The following is a 22133-nucleotide window of genomic DNA, read 5'->3' on the forward strand; positions in this document are numbered from 1 at the left end:
GTATCACCGACGATAGAATTATTCTTAAATTAGACCCATGTTTTTTACCTAAAGTAGTATCGGATTTCCACCGTAACCAGGAGATAGTCTTGCCCTCCTTTTGCAGTAATCCCTCTAATGATAGGGAGTCTAGCTTCCACTCACTTGACGTAAGACCCTCAGTCTTACGATATCTCGAGGTGTCAAAAGGTTTTCGTAGATCCAGCAATCTATTTGTCTTATTTTCAGGTAAGAATAAGGGTCTAAAAGCCTCCAGGTCCTCCTTAGCTGGGTGGATTAAGGATTCCATTTCCATTTCCTATGAGTCCCAAGGCCTTCCTTGCCCCTCAAATCTGAGAGCTCACTCTACCCGAGCTATGTCCTCCTCCCAAGCCGAGCGGGCCGGAGCTTCTCTTGAGGATATCTGTAAAGCTGCTATTTGGTCTAACAGTCACACCTTTACTAAGCACTATAGGTTAGACCTATCTAGTTCAGACTTGTCTTTTATAAGCTATAATTTTTTATATCCCCTCGTAGCCGTCGTGATGATGAGGCGGAAAGCCGGAATTAGACTTACCGGTAATTCAGTTTCCACAAGATCACCACGACGGCACATATATTCCCTACCCTTTATTAGGCTTCCTAGGAGGTTATGAAGTAATACCCTCTCGACTTATTATTTTGTGTTCTCACCACTTTTTTCTCTCGCTGCAATTTTGGACACACTGGTGTTGGTGGTGGGAGGGGGAGATTTAAACCCTGTTCCTGCCCCTACAGAGGTCAGGGGTCAATCTCCTCGTAGCCGTCGTGGTGATCTCGTGGAAAGTGAATTACCGGTAAGTCTAATTCCGTCTTTTTCCTCTCCAATCGGAGGCATTACCCATATTTGTATAGGTTAATCATGGGGGGGGGGGGGGGGTTCTTCTCATGGATCAGAAGCAGAGAAAAATAAACTGTGCCGAGAACACAAAGGTACTGCTAACACCCTCTCCACTGTCATGGGTCCACTACTTTTATCAGAGTGTAAGACAACAGGTTCTGTAGCATTCTATGTGCAATGAGCAGACGGTGTAAAAAGGGACTGATCTTTCACTCTATAGTAGAATCTTTGGCCAATGCACTGTTAAGCACATTATACCTGACGCTATCATTGACTTGTAAGGCTAGTTTCACACTAGCGTTCGGCTGTCCGCTCGTGAGCTCCTTTTGAAGGGGCTCACGAGCGGACCCGAACGCTTCCGTCCAGCCCTGATGCAGTCTGAATGGATGCGGATCCGCTCAGACTGCATCAGTCTGGCGGCGTTCAGCCTCCGCTCCGCTCAGCAGGCGGACACCTGAACGCTGCTTGCAGCGTTCGGGTGTCCGCCTGGCCGTGCGGAGGCGTGCGGATCCGTCCAGACTTACAATGTAAGTCAATGGGGACGGATCCGTTTGAAGATGCCACAATATGGCTCAATCTTCAAGCGGATCCGTCCCCCATTGACTTTCAATGTAAAAGTCTGGACGGATCCGCTCAGGCTAATTTCACACAAGCTTCTTTTTTGCCAATATAATGCAGACGGATCCGTTCTGAACGGAGCCACCGTCTGCATTATATGATCGGATCCGTTCAGAACGGATCCGATCGAACGCTAGTGTGAAAGTAGCCTAAGCCTGAGTTCACACTTCAGTGATTTGGTCAGTTTTTGACCCGTTATTGACCAAATAAGTGAAGTGTGAACTGAGCCTGAGTGATGCCTGTCAACTGCCTGTCATACTGACGCACAGTAACTGTTTCACTACCACAACGGAATAGCTATGGATGTTTTTGCTATGCACAGTAATGTACAATGAGATACACTCTACCTGCAGGACAGGAAGTAGCTGATTTATAACACACTTCATAATAAATTATTTTAGATCAAATCAATTTTTTTTTTTTTAATTCGGCAAATCATCCGAATGGAATTAAAATGGTGCTATGCACGGTTTTACTGGATTCGTCCAAAATGAATCTGAAAAGATTCTGCTTCGTCTGGCATCCGAAAAATAGCAAAATGTGGACTCAACGCAGTTTAGGACAAACTGGTTCACTCATCTTTACTGCAAATGTCATAGAGCATGCCTAGAAAACTCTTCTATAGAAGTAAATGAGTTTCCATCCAGTCTATTGTGTCTATGGCCCTTGGTGGCTGCTATAAAGTATATTAATAAATTATGTTAACAACAGCTCAGGGATGATGCATCGTGTTCAAGAAATATTATAAAAACATCTACAATCACAAAACAATATATATATATTTTTTAAAGATACATGTTACTATCCGTTTTTAGCTAGCAGAAAGAAATACATGACACATTCCCTATAAACCACTTGTAATTTTGGACATTTTAGAACACCACCTAAAAATGTAAAAAAAAAAAAAAAAGGTCTATGGATATCTTATCTATTTCAGGGCACAGAGGAGAAAAAGTGTCACTCAGAGACCACCACCGGGAGTAGGTCGGCCTAAACCACAGGTTAAGACTGGGGGCCCTCGCTGTAGAGCCATTTACCAATACATTGGACAAGATATCGATGAACTTAGCTTTAATGTTAATGAGGTCATTGACATTCTGCTTGAAGGTGAGTAACATGACAAGTGATACTTTTTATTTTCTACCTAAAACATGCCTGAATGACAGGATAATTCTGAATTCACTAATAGCTTACAATTTTGTTTCTAACACTGTATTATACCAATTGCAGAAAGTTCCTTACTAATACAGTAAACAAAGTTTTATTTTGATACATGGCAATACAATGCTGCCATACCATTGAATAATAATTAAAGTTGCCAGCATTGTTAGCTACAATGAAAATCAACTAAAACTAATAGGTCATTTATCAAACTGGTGTATCGTAGAACTGGTTTAGTTGCCCATAGCAACCAATCAGATTCAACCTTTAGTTTTACAAAGGAGCTGTCAAAAATGAAAGGTGAAATCTGATTAATGCGTATTGGCACCCTACATCAGAGCAGCATATCTAATCTGTGAGATGGAATACAGATTAGAGACAAATCCAACTATTGCTCTATGTCTAAATACACTGTCACCCAATGACCTTTCCAGTTAGCATCAGATTATGTGCTCTTTGTAGACAAAAAAATACTATTAAATATAATCTTAGGCCTCTTTCACACTTGCATTGTCCGGATCTGGCGTGTACTCCACTTGCCGGAATTACATGCCAGATCCGGAAAAACGCAAGTTTACTGAAAGCATTTGAAGACGGATCCGTCTTCAAAATGCTTTCAGTGTTACTATGGCACCCAGGACGCTATTAAAGTCCTGGTTGCCATAGTAGTAGTGGGGAGCGGGGAGCGGCATACTTACCGTCCGTGCGGCTCCCGGGGCGCTCCAGAATGACGTCAGAGCGCCCCATGCGCATGGATGACGTGCCATGCGATCACATCATCCATGCGCCTGGGGCGCCCTGACGTCACTCTGGAGCGCCCCGGGAGCCGCACGGACGGTAAGTATGCTGCTCCCAGCTCCCCTTTACCATGGCTGCCAGGACTTTCTCGGCCAAAAAACTTTCCGTTCCGGAACTGAAGACATCCTGATGCATCCTGAACAGATTTCACTCCATTCAGAATGAATTAGGATAAAACTGATCAGGATTCTTCCGGCATACAGCCCCGACGACGGAACTCTATGCCGGAAGAAAAGAACACAAGTGTGAAAGAGCCCTTATGCTGAAGAGGAAATGCCCTGGAAATGGGTGTTCCAACAAGACAACGACCCCAAACACACCAGTAAATGTGCAACATCTTTGTTCCAGACCAACAAGATTGATGTTATGGAGTGGTCAGCCCAATCCCCGGATCTTAATTCAATAGAAAACTTGTGGGGTGACATAAAAAAATGCAGTTTCTGAGGCAAAACAAAGAAATAGAGAAGAACTGTGGAATGTAGTGCAATCATCCTGGGCTGGAATACCTGTTCACAGGTGCCAGAAGTTGGTTGACTCCATGCAACACTAATGTACAGCAGTTCTCAGAAACAATCGTTATACAACTAAATATTTGTTAAGTGATTCAAAGGAAAGGAAAATCTTCAAACATTTTTTAGTTTATATAGTGAATGGTTGAGTTTGTAAAGAAGAATACAAACACTGCAATTTTTTTTGAACAGTCTAATATTCACATTTCTTACATTTTTTTCGAGGAAAAAACACAAATATATTTTCTTTCAGGTTTTGATTTGGAATACAGTGTGTAGTGTACCCAATGCATTTGTGTATATGGAAATGAAATCTATTAGTAGGATTCTGAGCTTTATTCACTTATTTAAACACACTGCTATTATTTTGAACACAAGTATATGACTGGGAGCTGATTATATATATGACTGGTTGCTGACTTTATATATGACTGGGGGCTGATTACATATGGCTGGGGGCTGATAACATATGGCTGGGGGCTGATAACATATGGCTGGGGGCTGATAACATATGGCTGGGGGTTGATTACATATGGCTGGGGGCTGATTACATATGGCTGGGGGCTGATTACATATGGCTGGGGGCTGATTACATATGGCTGAGGGCTGATTACATATGGCTGAGGGCTGATTACATATGGCTGAGGGCTGATTACATATCGCTGAGGGCTGATTACATATCGCTGAGGGCTGATTACATATCACTGAGGGCTGATTACATATCACTGAGGGCTGATTACATATCACTGAGGGCTGATCACATATGGCTGGGGTCTGAGGCTTGGAGGACTGATATGAAGCATGGGGGGTCTGATTTGTGGTCTTATTGGGGTCTTATTAACATTGGGGGTCTAATTGGGGCTGTCAGCTGAGGTCTGATTAACATTGGGGATCTTATTGGTGGTTTCACCTGAGGTGTAATGAAAAATATTTTTTTCTTATTGATTTACTCTAAAACCTAGGTGCATCTTATAGTGCGAAAAATATGGTGTGTGTGTGTGTGTATATATATATATATATATATATATATATATAGATAGATATATTTATATACACTGGTTTAATTAAATAATAATTTAATTCTAACCGTGTGGATATAGAATAAACAGAAATGGATGATTGACGCCTGATGCTCAAATTCACATAATCACTCACAGGTAAATTGTAAATTCCATAACTCCCCCCCCCCCCCCCCTACAAAATGAATAAAAATAAATAAAAATAAAGTGAAACTGAACTGTGAGTGTTTGTGTGTGTGGACATTATAAATGGATTTAGACCTAATATTTTGTTCTTAATCAGTGATACGGTTTTTCTTTTTGTTTACTAAAAGTAAAATTTAAATAATTAAAATTAAATATGTGAGATGACCTGACACAGAGATCTCACTAGTATGCTATATGCTATGCTAGATTGATGGTAGAACACGTGTTGAATGGTTTTTCACTTATTCCATCCCCCACCCTCCAAGAAAAGGATTTATGTGAAAATGGGGAAAACAAATAAAAGAATGTCCTTGATTTTGAGGTTTGCAGAAGCTGCAGTTATGCTAGGAGGTACAGCAGCCACAGCTCCTCACTCTTTCCTCCCTCTCTGACAGCTTCCCTGCTTGTTCCAATTATACACTCTCTCCTCCCCCCCACTTCCTCTCAGAATCATGTGAGAACCCTTGTTCTTCCTCCCCAATGTTTTTTCCCACTGACATGTGCACTAAAATTGTGGTAAGCATTTTAGAGAATTCATCCAAAACAAACCTGAAAATTTTCAGGTTCATCTGCCGCTGTCACCGCCAGACATCTGAGAAGCTCTGACAGACGTTCTTCAGAACCTCCTGCTTGAGGTTCTTTTGTTTTGCTTTCATTTTGTCATCTCGTTTCCCTCTCTCAGCTGTCATCTAGTTGCACTGATTGCATCCCTTTAAATCCCCTCCCATACTGCATCACTTTGCAGTTTATGCAACTTCCTGGAGTGTGTGCACGCTGGATGCTGCAACTGATGCTTCTACAGATTAGTCTGTTCATTTATTTGTGTTTTCCTGTTTGCTTGATCTTAGGTGACCCTGACTCCCTCTGTATTAAGTGTAGGGAGCCGGTGGTCGTGTCCCCTCACTATTATAGGGTGTTCAGGTGTCATACAGTCGAGGAACGAGGGTATGCAATTATCTACCATAGAGATTTTTGCATAGGCTGAGCAGTAAGGGAGAGAGCTAGTGTTGTTACAGGGCTTACCCTTTGGTTCCTTCGTTTTGGATCAAGTCAGTTGGATCTTCATTTGTGTCTTCTAGTTTTCTGGAATACCTTCCGTGACATTATAAACCGCCAAAACCATCTCAACCATGGATCCGGTTTCACTTTTGACTGAACACATGCAGGGTCTTTCATTGGAGGTAGCAAATCTCTGTAAAAGTGTATCTCAGTTTCAGGTGACCGTCTCAGCTTGCGTTCATGGAGTTTGTTCTGAGCCTAAGATCTCGCTCCCAGATACGTTCTCCAGGGGTAGTGAGAATTGTGTTCATTTTAGAGAGGCTTGCAAACTCGATTTTCGCCTACTTCCCCATTCCTCTGGTGATGAGGAGCAGAGGGTGGGGATCATCATCTCGCTGCTCAGGGATAACGCTCAGTATTGGGCCTCTTCGCTGCCGGTGGGGGCACGGCCCCTCCATTCAGTGGATTATTTTTTTTTAGCCCTGGGTCAGATATATGATCCGGATCGTATTGCTCTGGCTGAGTCTAGACTACGTCTTTTATGCCAGGGTAAACAGTCCGCAGAGATATACTGTTCAGAATTTCAGAGATGGGCAGCTGATACTGGTTGGAATGATGCTGCACTCCGAAGTCAATTTTGCCATGGTCTTTCAGAGGGATTGAAAGATGCATTTGCCTTTCATAAGAGACCTACCTCCTTGGACTCTGCCATGTCTCGGGCCGTTCGTATTGACAGGCGTCTTAGAGAGAGAAGAGAGATCACTCCTTCCTGTCATACTCAGTCCAAGGACAGTGCAGCGGTCTCATTCAGTGCGCAGGGGTCTCTCTCAATCCCCTCTGAGCAGGAGCCCATGCAGCTGGCTTTGCTTGCCTCTGACAATAGAAGATTCAGCTCTCAGAGGAGGGTTTGTTTCTGTTGTGGAGGTATACATCATTTGGCAAATGTTTGTCCCTCTAGGAGATTCAGGCAGTTTTTTTAGAGTTTTTTAAGACTTTTTTTGAGAAACAAAAAGAAAAAAATCCTCTAAAAATGTTCCATCTGTTACTATTGGCAAGGTTGATGCGGAAATTGAAGGTTTTCCATTTGCTTGTAGATCCCGTTTTGTCCTACCTGCTAGAGAGCAAGAACATTTTTTGTGAGATTTTTGTAGATAGTGGAGCAGCTGTCAATCTCATTGATAATCAATTTGCTATAACACATGGTTTCCAGGTATGCACTTTGGGAAAGGATATTCCTGTTTTTGCTATTGATTCCGCTCCACTTTCTCAGAAATCGTTAAAGGGCAAAGTTCACAATATCTGTTTGATTGTGAGTGATACTCATGTTGAGGATGTGTCATGTTTCGTCCTAAGCGGGTTGCCTACTCCTCTAGTGTTGGGGCTACCCTGGCTCACTAAACATAACCCCGCCATTGATTGGCAAGCGAGGCAAATAAATGGTTGGAGTGACTTTTGCAGAGAGAATTGCCTCATGACATCTGTTTCAGAGGTTTTATACTAAGACTGTACCATCTTTTCTCTCTGAATTTTCGGATGTGTTTTCTGAGAGTGGTGTTCAGGAGCTGCCCCCTCACAGGGAGTACGATTGCCCTATTAATCTCTCTCCCAACCTGAAAGGGTCGCTATGCGTGCTTATATCTCTGAGAGCCTGAGAAAGGGACACATACACCCCTCGAAGTCACCTGTTGCCGCTGGTTTTTTCCTTTGTTAAGAAAAATGATGGTTCTTTAAGACCATGTCTGGATTTCAGGGAGTTGAACAGTATCACAATTCGTGACCCTTATCCGCTTCCTCAGATCCCGGAACTGTTTTACCAGATTGTTGGGGCTAAAGTTTTTTCCAAGTTGGATCTAAGAGGGGCATACAACCTAGTCAGGGTCAGAGAAGGAGACGAATGGAAGACTGCCTTCAATACCCCTGAGGGCCATTTTGAGAATTTGGTTATGTCTTTTGGTTTGATGAATGCTCCAGCTGTCTTTCAGCATTTTGTGAACAGCATTTTATATCATTTAATGGGGAAATTTGTATATGTGTATCTAGATGACATTTTGATATTTTCTCCTGATTTCAAAACTCATAAGGACCACCTACGTCAGGGTCAGGTCTTGCTCATCCTTTGGGAGAATAAATTGTACGCTAAACTGGAAAAATGTGTGTTTGCGGTTCCAGAAATTCAATTTCTGGGGTTTCTTCTCTCCGCTTCTGGTTTTTGCATGGACCCCGAGAAGGTCCGCGCTGTGCTTGAGTGTGAGCTTCCTGAGAATCAGATGGCACTGATGCGTTTTTTGGGTTTTGTCAATTATTACAGGAAGTTTATTTTGAATTATTCCTCTGTTGTTAAACCACTCACTGACTAGAAAGGGGGTAGATTTTTCCTCCTGGTCGGTAGAGGCGCGTAAGGCCTTTTCTAGTATCAAGGAGAGTTTTGCTTCCGCTCCCATCTTGGTACAACCTGATATCTCTCTACCCTTCATAGTTGAGGTGGACGCTTCTGAGGTGGGTGTGGGTGCAGTCTTGTCTCAGGGTCCCTCTCCTGCCAAATGGCGACCATGTGCCTTTATCTCGAAGAAACTCTCCTCCGCAGAGAGAAATTACAATGTGGGGGATAGGGAGTTGTTGACCATCAAGTTAGCTTTTGAGGAATGGCGCCATTGGCTAGAGGGAGCCAGACACCCTATTACCGTGTTTACCAACCATAAGAATCTGGCCTACTTGGAGTCAGCCAAGCGTCTGAACCCGAGACAGGCCAGATGATCTTTGTTCTTTTCAAGGTTTAATTTTGTTGTCACGTTCCGCCCTGGGGTTTTGAAGACCCGGGTCCCATTTTGGCTGAAGGTGTGGTGGTCTCTGCTCTTTATCCTGAATTGGAGGCAGAGGTTCAGGCAGCCCAGACATAGCTTCTGATCTTTGTCCTGCTGGGAGGTTGTTTGTGCCTCTCACTTTAAGACACAAGGTTTTTAAGGAGTACCACGATACTGTCTTTGCTGGGCTGCCAGACCTGCGGCAACCCTGCAAGAGGAGTATGAGGAAAAGGAGTCAGAGGAGGAATGTGGCTTTGAGGAGGAGGAAGAACAACCACAGCAGGCATCCCAGGGTGCTCGTTGTTGTCACCTATCTGGGACCCGTGGTCTTGTACGTGGCTGGGGGGAAGAACAGACTGTCAATGACATCAGTGAGGAGGAGAAACGGGGAAATGAGTAGCTCGGCATCCAACCTTGTGCAAATGGGGTCTTTCATGCTGTCATGTCTTTCGAGGGACCCTCGTATAAAAAGGATGAAGGAGAAAGACCTGCACTGGGTGGCCACGCTACTAGACCCCCGGTATAAGCCGAAAGTGATGGAAATGTTACCAAATTACCGGAAGTCAGAAAGGATGCAGCAGTTCAAAACCATTCTAAAAAATATGCTTTACACAGCTTATAAGGGGGATGTCACAGCACAACGGGAATCTAACTGGGGAAGAGGTCAAGGTAATCCTCCTCCTACCACGACCACGGTGGCAAGGACAGGATGCTTTACAGATGTGTTGTTGATGGAGGACATGCAGAGCTTTTTCAGTCCTACACATCGCCACAGCCCTTCGGGATCCAGCCTTAGAGAACGACTCGACCGACAGGTGGCAGACTACCTCGCCTTAACTGCAGATATCGACACTCTGAGGAGTGATGAACCCCTTGATTACTGGGTGTGCAGGCTTGACCTGTGGCCTGAGCTATCCCAGTTTGCGATAGAACTTCTGGCCTGCCCCGCTTCAAGTGTCCTGTCAGAAAGGACCTTCAGTGCAGCAGGAGGCATTGTCGCTGACAAAAGAAGTCGCCTCGGTCAAAAAAGTGTTGATTACCTGACCTTCATTAAGATGCATGAGGCATGGATCCCGCAGGGACTGACAGTAGGGGATACGTTTAACTAACAAAAGGCCTGATGACATGCCTTGGCCTCAAAATGGTCCCCACGCTGCTGTATTTAATGTCTGCATACCGGATGACTTTCGTGAATTCTCCGCCACCAACTAGGGTTCAAGCCACAATGTTTTAGTCACCTTTCTGCCTTAAAAACATCAATTTTTCCGGCCGCTGCTACATCAGCATTGTTTTTCAGGCATGTGTACATGCCAAATTTTTCTGGCCTCTGGTGCTGCACTGTGGCTGCAAAAACAAAACAAAAAAAGGCACATACAAGTGTCAATTCCCCTTTCGTGATCGTTACCTTGTTGTGGTCAAGGGGCTTGCGTATCGCAATGAAGCGATCATCACCTCTATGAGTGTGTTGGCAATGTTGCCACACCCCAGATGATAAGGCCGTTGCTTCATTATGATCAGACCAAAAGCGATCGGGGCGGCTGGATGTTTTTTCATAGAAAAAATTATAATTTTTATTTATCTTTTTTTAAGTTGTATGGGTGGGTTTTTAATACATAAAATAAAAAAAATCATAATAGTCTCTTAATAGTTTATTAGAAATAATGCAGACAATTTAAAAAATCCAACAATTCTAACAATTCCAAAATCTAACAATTCCAATACAAATCAAGTACAAAGCTCAGAACTAAATTATTCCAGGATGTCGTAATGGTTTGTTAATTCGACAATGGTTAATCAATTCGTCACACGTCCCCGGATAGGGGACGTAACAGGGATTAAACTGATAGGAATAGGACTAGTTAAGACACCACTCATATAGGGTGTCACAGCACATTGCTCCGTGCACGCGCAGTGCCCCAACTTGGGAGTAAGAGGACCGACCAAGCTGCTTTTTCCATCTCCCGATTCCTAAAATCAATTCAGTTTGGTGTATCAGAGTTTGGTCTGTCACTGTGAAGGCAGTCGAAGATACCCGGCCTAAAATTTTTTGCACAAAAGGCAATCCCACCCTGATATGGGACGTAACAGGGATTAAACTGATGAGAATAGTACTACAGAAAATAGCACTCATATCGGGTGTGACAGTAAATGGCACGGTGCAGACGCAGTGACCGTGGCGTGGATTCAAACAAAGGGGAGGGAGCCAGCAATTTTTTTACCATCTCCCCGTTCGAAAAATCTATTTAATAAATGGACCCCAAATTGGGGACGTAACAGGGATTAAACTGATGAGAAGAGAGAACTATAGAAAATAGCACTCATATTGGGTGGGACAGTAAATTGCACGGCACAGACGCAGTGACTGTGGATTCAAGCAAAGGGGAGGGAGCCAGCGTTTTTTTAACCATCTCCCCATTCGAAAAATCTATTCAATTCACCTTTCCGGGACCCTTTGTGTTGTACGTGGCTGGGTGGAGGAAGAAACCTTCAATGACCTCAACAGGACATGGCTAGCTTGGTATCCAACCTTGTGCAAATGGGAAGTTTGCGGTTGAGCAAATGGACTGTTTGCGGTGGTTTGCGGTTCATTAAAAGGGGAGTTTGGTCTGTCAATGTCTGTGAAGCGGGCGTAACCCTTATACTACCTGATCGATACAACATCATACCTTATCGTATACACACACTGCATGTTTTAAACCACGTTGTTAAAAAATTGATTAGCCAGTGCAGCATGTGACCCAGCCTCTATTTAAGCCGGAGTCACGTAGCGCTGCACGTCACTCTGCTCTGATCAGTGTAGGGAGAGGTTGCAGCTGCGACGTTAGGGCGAGATTAGGCAGTGATTAACTCCTCCAAAAGACTTCATTCAGAGATCTGCAGCTGTGGATGATTGAACTGCTGCTATTCAATTGCTCACTGTTTTTAGGCTGCCCAGAGCGTTTTTCATTCACTTTTTTCTGGGGTGATCGACGGCCATTTTGTGTCTTGTGGTGCGCCAGCACAAGCTGCCACCAAGTACATTTAACCCTTAATAGTGTGGTTATTTTTTGGCTATATCCTACATCAGGGTGAAGCTGTCACACCAAGTGCATTTAACCATCAATAGCGTGGTTATTTTTTGGCCATATACTACATCAGGGGCAAGCTGAGCCTGTCACCAAGTGCATTTAACCCTCAATAGCGTGGTTGTTTTTTGGCTATATCCTACATCAGGGTGAAGCTGTCACACCAAGTGCATTTAACCATCAATAGTGTGGTTATTTTTTGGCTATATCCTACATCAGGGTCAAGCTGTCACACCAAGTGCATTTAACCATCAATAGTGTGGTTATTTTTTGGCCATATCCCAGTCTAATTCTGTCTGTAAACGTATACCTGTCACCCAGCGCCTAAATAATAGGCCTCAAATTTATAGTCAGCTAAATCTGTGGTTATTGCTGTAGCTGGGCAAGTTATTTAGTGTCCGTACAAGCACAGTTTTTGTTCTGGGTTGAAATACAATTCCCAATTTAGCAATTCTCTAAATTAGTGGTTTCTGCTGTATCAGGCCTACTTTAAATTTATCCCTAAAAGGGTATATTAGATTCAAGGCGCAGATAGGTTCATTCTCAATAACTTCACACACATGCTACTGTGCATATCCCAGTCTAATTCTGTCTGTAAATGTATACCTGTCACCCAGCGCCTAAATAATAGGCCTCAAATTTATAGTCAGCTAAATCTGTGGTTATTGCTGTGGCTGGGCAAGTTATTTAGTGTTCGTTAAAGAACAGTTTTTGTTCTGGGTTGAAATACAATTCCCAATTTAGCAATTCTCTAAATTTGTGGTTTCTGCTGTATCAGACCTACTTTAAATCTATCCCTAAAAGGGTATATAAGATTCAAGGTGCACATAGGGTCATTCTCAATAACTTCACACACACGCTACTGTGCATATCCCAGTCTAATTCTGTCTGTAAACAAATACCTGTCACCCAGCGCCTAAATAATAGGCCTCAAATTTATAGTCAGCTAAATCTGTGGTTACTGCTGTGCCTATATTAGTGTAATACGGTACCTAAATAGATAGCCAGATAGTGTTAGGTGTCTGTAAAAAAAAAAAAGGCCTGAATTTGAATTCAATACATTGGGCCAAATAATATTTTTGTTGTTGTGGTGAACGATAACAATGAGGAAAACCTCTAGTAAAGGACGCGGACATGGACGTGGTGGTGTTAGTGGACCCTCTGGTGCTGGGAGAGGACGTGGCCGTTCTGCCACAGCCACATGTCCTAGTGTACCAACTACCTCAGGTCCCAGTAGCCGCCATAATTTACAGCGATAATTTACATATATTATTGTACTTCAGGGCACTTCCTCATTCAATCCTATTTTTATTTTCATTTTACCATTATATTGCGAGGCAACCCAAAGTTGAATGAACCTCTCCTCTGTCTGGGTGCCGGGGCCTAAATATATGACAATGGACTGTTCCAATGTTGGGTGACGTGAAGCATGATTCTCTGCTATGATATGCAGACTGATTCTCTGCTGACATGAAGCCAGATTCTCTGTTACGGGACCTCTCTCCTCTGCCTGGGTGCCTGGGCCTAAATATATGACAATGGACTGTTACAGTGGTGTCTGATGTGAAGCCTGATTCTCTGCTATGACATGCAGACTGATTCTCTGCTGACATGAAGCCAGATTCTCTGTTACGGGACCTCTCTCCTCTGCCTGGGTGCCTGGGCCTAAATATATGACAATGGACTGTTACAGTGGTGGTGTCATGGAACCATGAACCAGACGTACAACAAGAGATAAGTGGAAATAAGAAGACTTTATTGAAAATCAAGCTGTAAGCAAAAGTCCAAACGGATGGCTAAACCGAAGCAGGGTCTGCGTAGACAGAGGTCAGGAACCAGAAGGGTAGTCAGACGAAGCCAGGATCAGGAACCAGCAGGGTAGTCAGACGAAGCCAGGATCAGGAACCAACGGAGTAGTCAGACGAGGCCAGGATCAGGAACCAGAAGCAGCAGCAGTCTTAGAAGCATGTGAACACAGGAGGACCAAGCAAGGAACTGAAGCCACAGACCTCCTATATATATGAGCTAGGCATCCAGCTCCTCCCAGTGGGACGGAGAAGCCGCAGGGTGGGAGGCTACAAGAAACCCAGAAACCAAGATGGCCGCCAGCACATGTCAAACGAAGGAGAACAGCAAGAAGGTAAGACCATGACAGTACCTCCCCCTCAAGGGCCCCTCCTCCGCGGAGTAAGGAACGGTTTCTGAGGGAAGCGTGCGTGGAAGGCTCGGAGCAAGGCAGGAGCATGGACATCTGCGGAGGGAACCCAGGAACGCTCCTCTGGACCATAACCACGCCAATGGACCAAAAACTGCAACCGACCGCGGACCAGGCGTGAGTCCAGGATATTGCTCACCTCATACTCCTCACGATTGCCCACTTGGATCGGACGAGGCTGAGGAACCGAGGAAGTGAAACGATTACACACCAATGGCTCAACAGGGAGACATGAAACACGTTGGAGATCCGCATGCCAGGAGGAAGCGCAAGGGCATAGGCTACCGGGTTTACCCTGCGAAGCACTCAGAAGGGACCAACAAAGCGAGGTGCCAGCTTGGGAGTGGGCACTCGAAGGTTGAGGTTGCGGGTGGACAACCATACACGGTCTCCGACCTGGTAGGAAGGAGCGGGCGCTCGTCTGCGATCAGCCTGGAGTCTCTGGCGCTGCGCAGAGACCTCAAGGGACCTCTGGATCTGTACCCAAGAAGCACGTAGGACGGAAAGGTGATCCTCCACAGCTGGAATATCCTGGGGAGAGAATACCTCCGGTAACACGGCAGGTTGGAACCCATAATTGGCCATGAAGGGAGACGTCCCAGAGGAAGAGTTCACCGCCGTGTTCCTGGCAAACTCAGCCCAAGGCAGGAGGTCAACCCAATTGTCTTGGTGATCGGAGACATAGCAACGAAGGAATTGCTCCAAGGCCTGATTGGATCGTTCTGTGGCCCCATTGGACTGAGGGTGGTAGGCCGAGGAGAAAGAGAGATGAATCCCCAACTGGGAGCAAAAGGCGCGCCAGAACCTGGACACAAACTGACTCCCCCGATCCGACACAATCTCCTTGGGCAAACCGTGCAACCGGAAGACCTCCCTGGCGAAAATCGTGGCCAACTCTTGTGCAGAGGGTAACTTCTTGAGAGGAACACAGTGGCACATTTTGGAAAACCGATCCACAATCATGAGAATGACCGTATGGCCTCGGGATGCAGGGAGGTCCACAATGAAATCCATCCCCAGGTGTGACCATGGGCGCTCCCCGGTGGCTATGGGTTGCAAAAGGCCCAACGGAAGGTGGCGAGGGGACTTACTCTGGGCACAAACGGAACATGCCGCTACATATGCGGCGATGTCGGAACGTAGAGAAGGCCACCAGAACAGACGTGAAACAGCCCAGGACAACTGATTCTTTCCAGGATGCCCCGCGGCCTTGGAGTTATGGTAGGTTCGCAACAACCGAGTGCGCAACTCCTCAGGCACAAAACACCTGCCTTTGGGTCTCCCAGAGGGAGCACCAGATTGAGCCGCCAAAATCTGCTCACCCAGGGGAGAGGTCAGGCTGGTGCGAATGGCGGCCAGGATCTGATTCGGAGGTATGACTGAAGTCGGAATCGACTCCTCCCCGGACAGCTCGGAGTACTGCCGTGATAAGGCACCCGCTCTGATGTTCTTGGAACCGGGTAGGTAGGAGACCACGTAATTAAAACGTGACAAGAACAGAGCCCATCTGGCCTGACATGGTGTCAATCTCTTGGCCTCAGAAAGGTAGGTCAGATTCTTGTGGTCCGTCAGGATGAGAACCGGAACCACCGAACCCTCGAGCAAGTGCCTCCATTCTTTAAGGGCCTGCACGATGGCCAATAACTCCCTGTCACCAATCTGATAGTTGCACTCCGCGGAAGACAGTTTCCGGGAGTAAAACCCACAAGGAAGCAGAGGACCCTCTGGTGTTCTACGCTTAGACAGAAGGGCGCCTACTCCCGTCTCAGACACGTCCACCTCGAGGACAAAGGGCAACCCAGGGTTGGGATGCGACAGAATCGGAGCCGACACAAAGGCGGACTTTAGAGCCTCAAAAGCTTGGATGGCCTCGAGCGGCCAGACCTGGAAATTACTGCCCTTCCTGGTCAGATCCGTGAGAGGCTTGGCTAGCATAGAAAAGTCCCTGATGAACTTCCGATAATAATTGGCGAAGCCCAAAAAGCGCTGCAGGGCACGGAGACCACTGGGCTGGGGCCACTGTAAGACAGCCGAAACCTTCTCAGGATCCATGGAGAACCCCTCAGCGGAAATGATGTAACCTAAGAAGGTTACCTGGGATCGGTGAAATTCGCATTTCTCAAGCTTACCGAACAGCCTGTTCTCTCGTAACCGTTGCAACACTCGTCTGACATCCATAATGTGGGCCTCCATGGATTCAGAATATACCAAGATGTTATCCAAATAGACCACCACACACTGCTGCAACAGGTCACGGAAAACATTGTTGATGAATTCCTGGAAGACTGCGGGCACATTGCACAACCCAAAGGGCATAACCAAGGATTCATAATGACCGGTCCTGGTGTTAAACGCGGTCTTCCACTCATCGCCCGCCTTGATCCTTACCAGGTTATATGCCGCCCTCAGGTCGAGTTTGGTAAAGACCGTGGCCCCTTTGAGGCGATCGAACAGCTCGGAAATCAAGGGTATCGGGTAAGCGTTCTTGATCGTGATGCGATTGAGACCCCTGTAATCGATGCAAGGCCTCAACTCACCGCCCTTCTTTTTCACAAAGAAAAATCCAGCCCCTGCCGGGGACGAGGATTTGCGAATGTGTCCGCGTGAAAGCGCCTCCCTCACGTACTCCTCCATGGCCTCATTCTCCGCTACCGACAGTGGATAGACCTTGCCACGAGGAGGAGCGGCACCAGATTGTAACTCTATGGCACAATCGTATGGGCGGTGCGGAGGTAGGGCAACCGCGCGCACCTTATCGAATACATCCCGGTACTCTTCGTATTCAGGAGGCAACAGAGAGTCCGAGGAAGTACACAGCAACTTGACAGGCCCATGGATGCAACTAGCCCCACACTGCGGTGACCACGAGAGGATCTCGGCCGATCTCCAATCGAAAGTCGGATTATGCTTCTGGAGCCAGGGGTACCCCAAGACCACCGAGTAGTGTGGAGACGAAATCACCTGGAGACAGACCGACTCTCTGTGAACGGCACCAATGGCTATCCCCACTGGAAGGGTCTCATGAGTCACGTGTGGCGGCAGAAGGGGTCTGCCGTCTATCGCCTCAAGAGCCAGTGGGGAACCTCGAGGCTGCAGAGGAATGGAATTGGCGGCAGCGAACACACTATCAATGAACAAACCACCAGCACCAGAGTCCACCAACGCCTGGGTCGTCACCGAGCCCCCGACCCAGGAGAGGACAACAGTGATCAGTGGTTTGTCAACACGGGAAACCGGGGACGAGGAGACTCCACCCAAGATCTGCCCCCGACAGGATCTCAGGTGCGAGCGTTTCCCGGACGGTTCGGACATGCCAACCGAAAATGCCCACCGAGACCACAGTACATGCATCGGCCCTCGCGTCTCCGGAGTACCCTCTCCCCCTCGGACATGCGAGCAAACCCCAGCTGCATGGGTTCACCCCCAGACGAGTCATCCCCAGGAAGCGTGGGAGGAGAGGGAGGCACGGGTGGGACAGCAAACGTAGGCGCCAATCTGTTAGAAGACCTCCGCAGGCTCTCCTTAAAGGAAGGTCTCTCCCTGAGTCTGGTGTCAATCAAAATCAGGAAAGAAATAAGAGACTCGAGCTCCACTGGTAGGTCCTTAGCTGCAACCTCATCCTTCAAGGCATCCGAGAGACCATGAGAGAAAGCAGCGACCAGAGCCTCATTATTCCAGCCCACCTCTGCTGCCAGGGTACGAAACTCAATGGCGTACTCAGCTACGGATCGTGAACCCTGTCTGATGGACATAAGGAGCTTCGCAGCAGAGGCAGCACGAGCCAGCACATCGAATACCTTCCGAAGAGAAGCAACAAAACCGGAAAACTCGGCAACCACCGGATTGTTGTTCTCCCATAAAGGGCTGGCCCAGGCCAAGGCCTTGTCCGAGAGCAGCGAGATCAAGAAGCCCACCTTTGATCTCTCAGTAGGAAAGGCATGTGGCAGCAACTCGAAATAAATGCCCACCTGGTTAAGGAAACCTCGGCACTGAGTTGGCTCTCCCCCAAAGCGCTGTGGAAGGGGGGCAGAACCGGTCATACCCCGAGACACCGCTGGCGCAACAACCGGAGCGGCAGTAGGAGCGGGCCCAGGAGCGGCAACCGACCCATCGACAACGGAAGCGAAATGAGCCGTGCGTTCAAGCAGGGTTTGCAACGCCACAGCGAACCGACCCAACAGGTGATCCTGCTGATCAAGTCTGGCAACCAGCGTAGGTAGCGAGGATGGCCCTGTACCGTCAAAATTCATGGCTTGGTCCTAATGTCATGGAACCATGAACCAGACGTACAACAAGAGATAAGTGGAAATAAGAAGACTTTATTGAAAATCAAGCTGTAAGCAAAAGTCCAAGCGGATGGCTAAACCGAAGCAGGGTCTGCGTAGACAGAGGTCAGGAACCAGAAGGGTAGTCAGACGAAGCCAGGATCAGGAACCAGCAGGGTAGTCAAACGAAGCCAGGATCAGGAACCAATGGAGTAGTCAGACGAGGCCAGGATCAGGAACCAGAAGCAGCAGCAGTCTTAGAAGCATGTGAACACAGGAGGACCAAGCAAGGAACTGAAGCCACAGGACCTCCTATATATATGAGCTAGGCATCCAGCTCCTCCCAGTGGGACGGAGAAGTCGCAGGGTGGGAGGCTACAAGAAACCCAGAAACCAAGATGGCCGCCAGCACATGTCAAACGAAGGAGAACAGTGAGAAGGTAAGACCATGACAGGTGGCTGACGTGAAGCCTGATTCTCTGCTATGACATGCAGACTGATTCTCTGCTGACATGAAGCCCGATTCTCTGTTACGGGACCTCTCTCCTCTGCCTGGATGCCTGGGCCTAAATATATGACAATGGACTGTTACAGTGGTGGCTGACGTGAAGCCTGATTCTCTGCTATGATATGCAGACTGATTCTCTGCTGACATGAAGCCAGATTCTCTGTTACGGGACCTCTCTCCTCTGCCTGGGTGCCTGGGCCTAAATATATGACAATGGACTGTTACAGTGGTGGCTGACGTGAAGCCTGATTCTCTGCTATGACATGCAGACTGATTCTCTGCTGACATGAAGCCAGATTCTCTGTTAAGGGACCTCTCTCCTCTGCCTGGGTGCCTGGGACTAAATATCTGACAATGGACTGTTACAGTGGTGGGTGACGTGAAGCCAGATTCTCTGCTATGGGACCTCTCTCCAATTGATATTGGTTAATTTCTATTTATTTTATTTTTATTAATTTCCCTATCCACATTTGTTTGCAGGGGATTTACCTACATGTTGCTGCCTTTTGCAGCCCTCTAGCTCTTTCCTGGGCTGTTTTACAGCCTTTTTAGTGCTGAAAAGTTCGGGTCCCCATTGACTTCAATGGGGTTCGGGTTCGGGTTCGGGTTCGGGTTCGGGTTCGGGACGAAGTTCGGGTCTACTTCTGACCTAAATCCCTAAAATAATTTTTAAGGACCGTCCACCTACCTCTAACTTTGGCATTGGTTCCAATGTGGTCCATGACTGCTGGGTCTTCACCAGCCCCTCCTAGTAATCTAGCAACCAGATCCACTATATGCCGAACTCGAGTGCCAGGAAGACAACACATTGTTTGACAATCCCTGTCTTTGTGACAGATCACCATATCTGTACCATTAATAATCGAGTCTCCCTTTACCAGCACCTGTCTGGCCTGTCCTGCTGTACTAGTCCCCTGCTCACTAGAGCTGACATTACTCTGACTGGCAGAGGAAGTGTCTTGCTGCTGCTATCCCTTAAAGGGGTTGTCCAAGTTATATTTATTGATGACCTATCCCCAGGATAGGTCATCAATATCTGATCGGAGGGGGTCTGACACCCGGCACCCCCTCCGATCAGCTGTTTGAAGAGAAGGCGTGCACGGTGTCAGCGCTGCCTCCTCTTCACTGTTTACCTTCTAGCCGTTGCATCTGCAGTGGTGAGCAGGTGTAATTACACCCAAGCCTTCCCATTCATTTCAATAGGAAGGCTTGGGTGTAATTACACCTGCTCACCACTGCAGATGCAACGGCTAGAAGGTAAACAGTGAAGAGGGGGCAGCGCTGACACCGTGCACGCCTTCTCTTCAAACCGCTAATTGAAGGGGGTGCCGGGTGTCGGACCCCCTCCGATCTGATATTGATGACCTATCCTGAGGATAGGTCATCAATAAATATAACTTGGACAACCCCTTTAACTGACATCCACCTTATCTGCAAACTTTGAAAACTTGTTGGAGTGTGTCAGATGAGGGCTAGCCTCCCGTGCACTCTTCCCTGTAACCCACTTTCTAAATATAATCCAGACACCTACTTCAATCAAGCTACCTACATGTAGTGTTGGAAGGATGTTTACACTCATTATGTAGATCATAATTCAAAGGGGTTATCAGCATTTCCAGGGAGCCATGTCGCTCACTGGAGCTCTGGTGAACACAGTCTGCTCCCGGCATCTCTCCGAGTACAGCGCAGTACATAGTTCTGCAGCTGTGCTTGGTATGAGGCGGAGCTGCAACTAGACCATGTGACTGATAGGTGACGTCACAATGCCTAGGAAGAGACCGGACCCTCTGCCGATCTGATATTGATAAAACCTGTACACTAACATACCATGGGTTATATATATATATTTATATATACAGTATATAACAAAAGTAAGAACACCCCTCGCATTTTTGTAAATATTTTATGTGTGAGAGGTGTACTCACTTTTGTGAGATATTGTGTGTGTATATGTAACGGCACCGTTTCAGCGGACAAGGGGTTAAGATCCGTTTAGACGATAGGCCCCTTTCCGAGAGACAGGCACAGCTACTGCAGAACACCGACCTCCCGAACTGGATACAAAATAGCACTCCAAACTGGAACCTCGCAAGTAGCTGTCAGCAGGCGAACAGGAAAAGCATTCAGTCAGCTTACACTCCTGGCAATCAGTCTCCAACAGCATACAGGGAATCCCCCCCAATAACGAGACAAGGCTCCGTCTTGAGGGTCAAGCAGTAGTCTCAAGTGCTGGCACACCCAGCCTGGTTTTTATTAGTTGTTGCAAATACAGGACAGATACAACATATCCCCACAATGCATCATGGTTTCCTCCCCTCTGTCCCGGAGACGACCGAAGACAATTCAATTATCTCTCAGGACAAAGGGGAGATTACCAATACACATGTGGAGACAACAGGACAGGAATCACCACCCAAACACACAATGGCACACCCCCACAACAAACACAGACATTTAACATATCCCCAGATAGCTCAAGTCTGAGTGCATATCATTAGGTGAATGGCACTCAGAATACACAAATACAATACTATTAGCTATCTGGGTGCCCTCACATAACATACAATTTAACCGAACGCATAATAACATAAAATACAATTCTACAGACAGATTTAAGCTGTGCGGCCGGTCTGTCTTCTCCTTTAAAGTTACTATGGGCCATAATCCTGAGGCAAGAGGCTTTTAAACAGCCCCCTCCAAAACCCCGTGGCGAGGTTGGTTCCGCCACAGTATATATAGTGAACCTGTTAAGATACAATTTAATTCCGGTTCGCCAGATTTATAAAAAAGTTCAGATTAAACCCAAATGAATTTGGACTGAACCAAACTGGCTCCAATTGTGCTAGACATTGGAATATAACCTGCTCTAGTCTCCTAGGACTCCTAATTTTTAGGAAAGCATTTTATCTCTTTTTTTTAAGAATTTTTGCTTTTTTTCTCCCTCCTCACTAAGCTCTTAAAGCAATCATAAATCACATCTGTGTGACACTGACATACATAGCTATGAGTAAACACATGGTTGATGGCTAGAGATGAGCGAATTTAAAAAAAATTAGATTTGGACGGTTTGCTGAATTCTCCCCCAAAAATTTGATTCGATTCCAATTAAGGCTACTTTCACACACTAATG

The 22133-nt window shown here is 46.5% G+C and overlaps 1 protein-coding gene across 3 annotated transcripts in view; it reads left to right on the plus strand.

Moving 5' to 3' along the window:
• Positions 1-22133, plus strand: part of LOC122946477 (unconventional myosin-If-like) — a 1093167-nt gene that overhangs the window by 1035464 nt on the left and 35570 nt on the right. For all 3 annotated transcript variants that reach the window (XM_044306152.1, XM_044306170.1, XM_044306161.1), the window contains one exon: positions 2415-2584. In XM_044306152.1, the coding sequence (XP_044162087.1) occupies positions 2415-2584 (170 nt within the window). The remainder of the gene's footprint in view (positions 1-2414; positions 2585-22133) is intronic.

This window comes from Bufo gargarizans, chromosome 1 (genome assembly GCF_014858855.1).
Source record: "Bufo gargarizans isolate SCDJY-AF-19 chromosome 1, ASM1485885v1, whole genome shotgun sequence".
Lineage (NCBI taxonomy): Eukaryota > Metazoa > Chordata > Amphibia > Anura > Bufonidae > Bufo > Bufo gargarizans.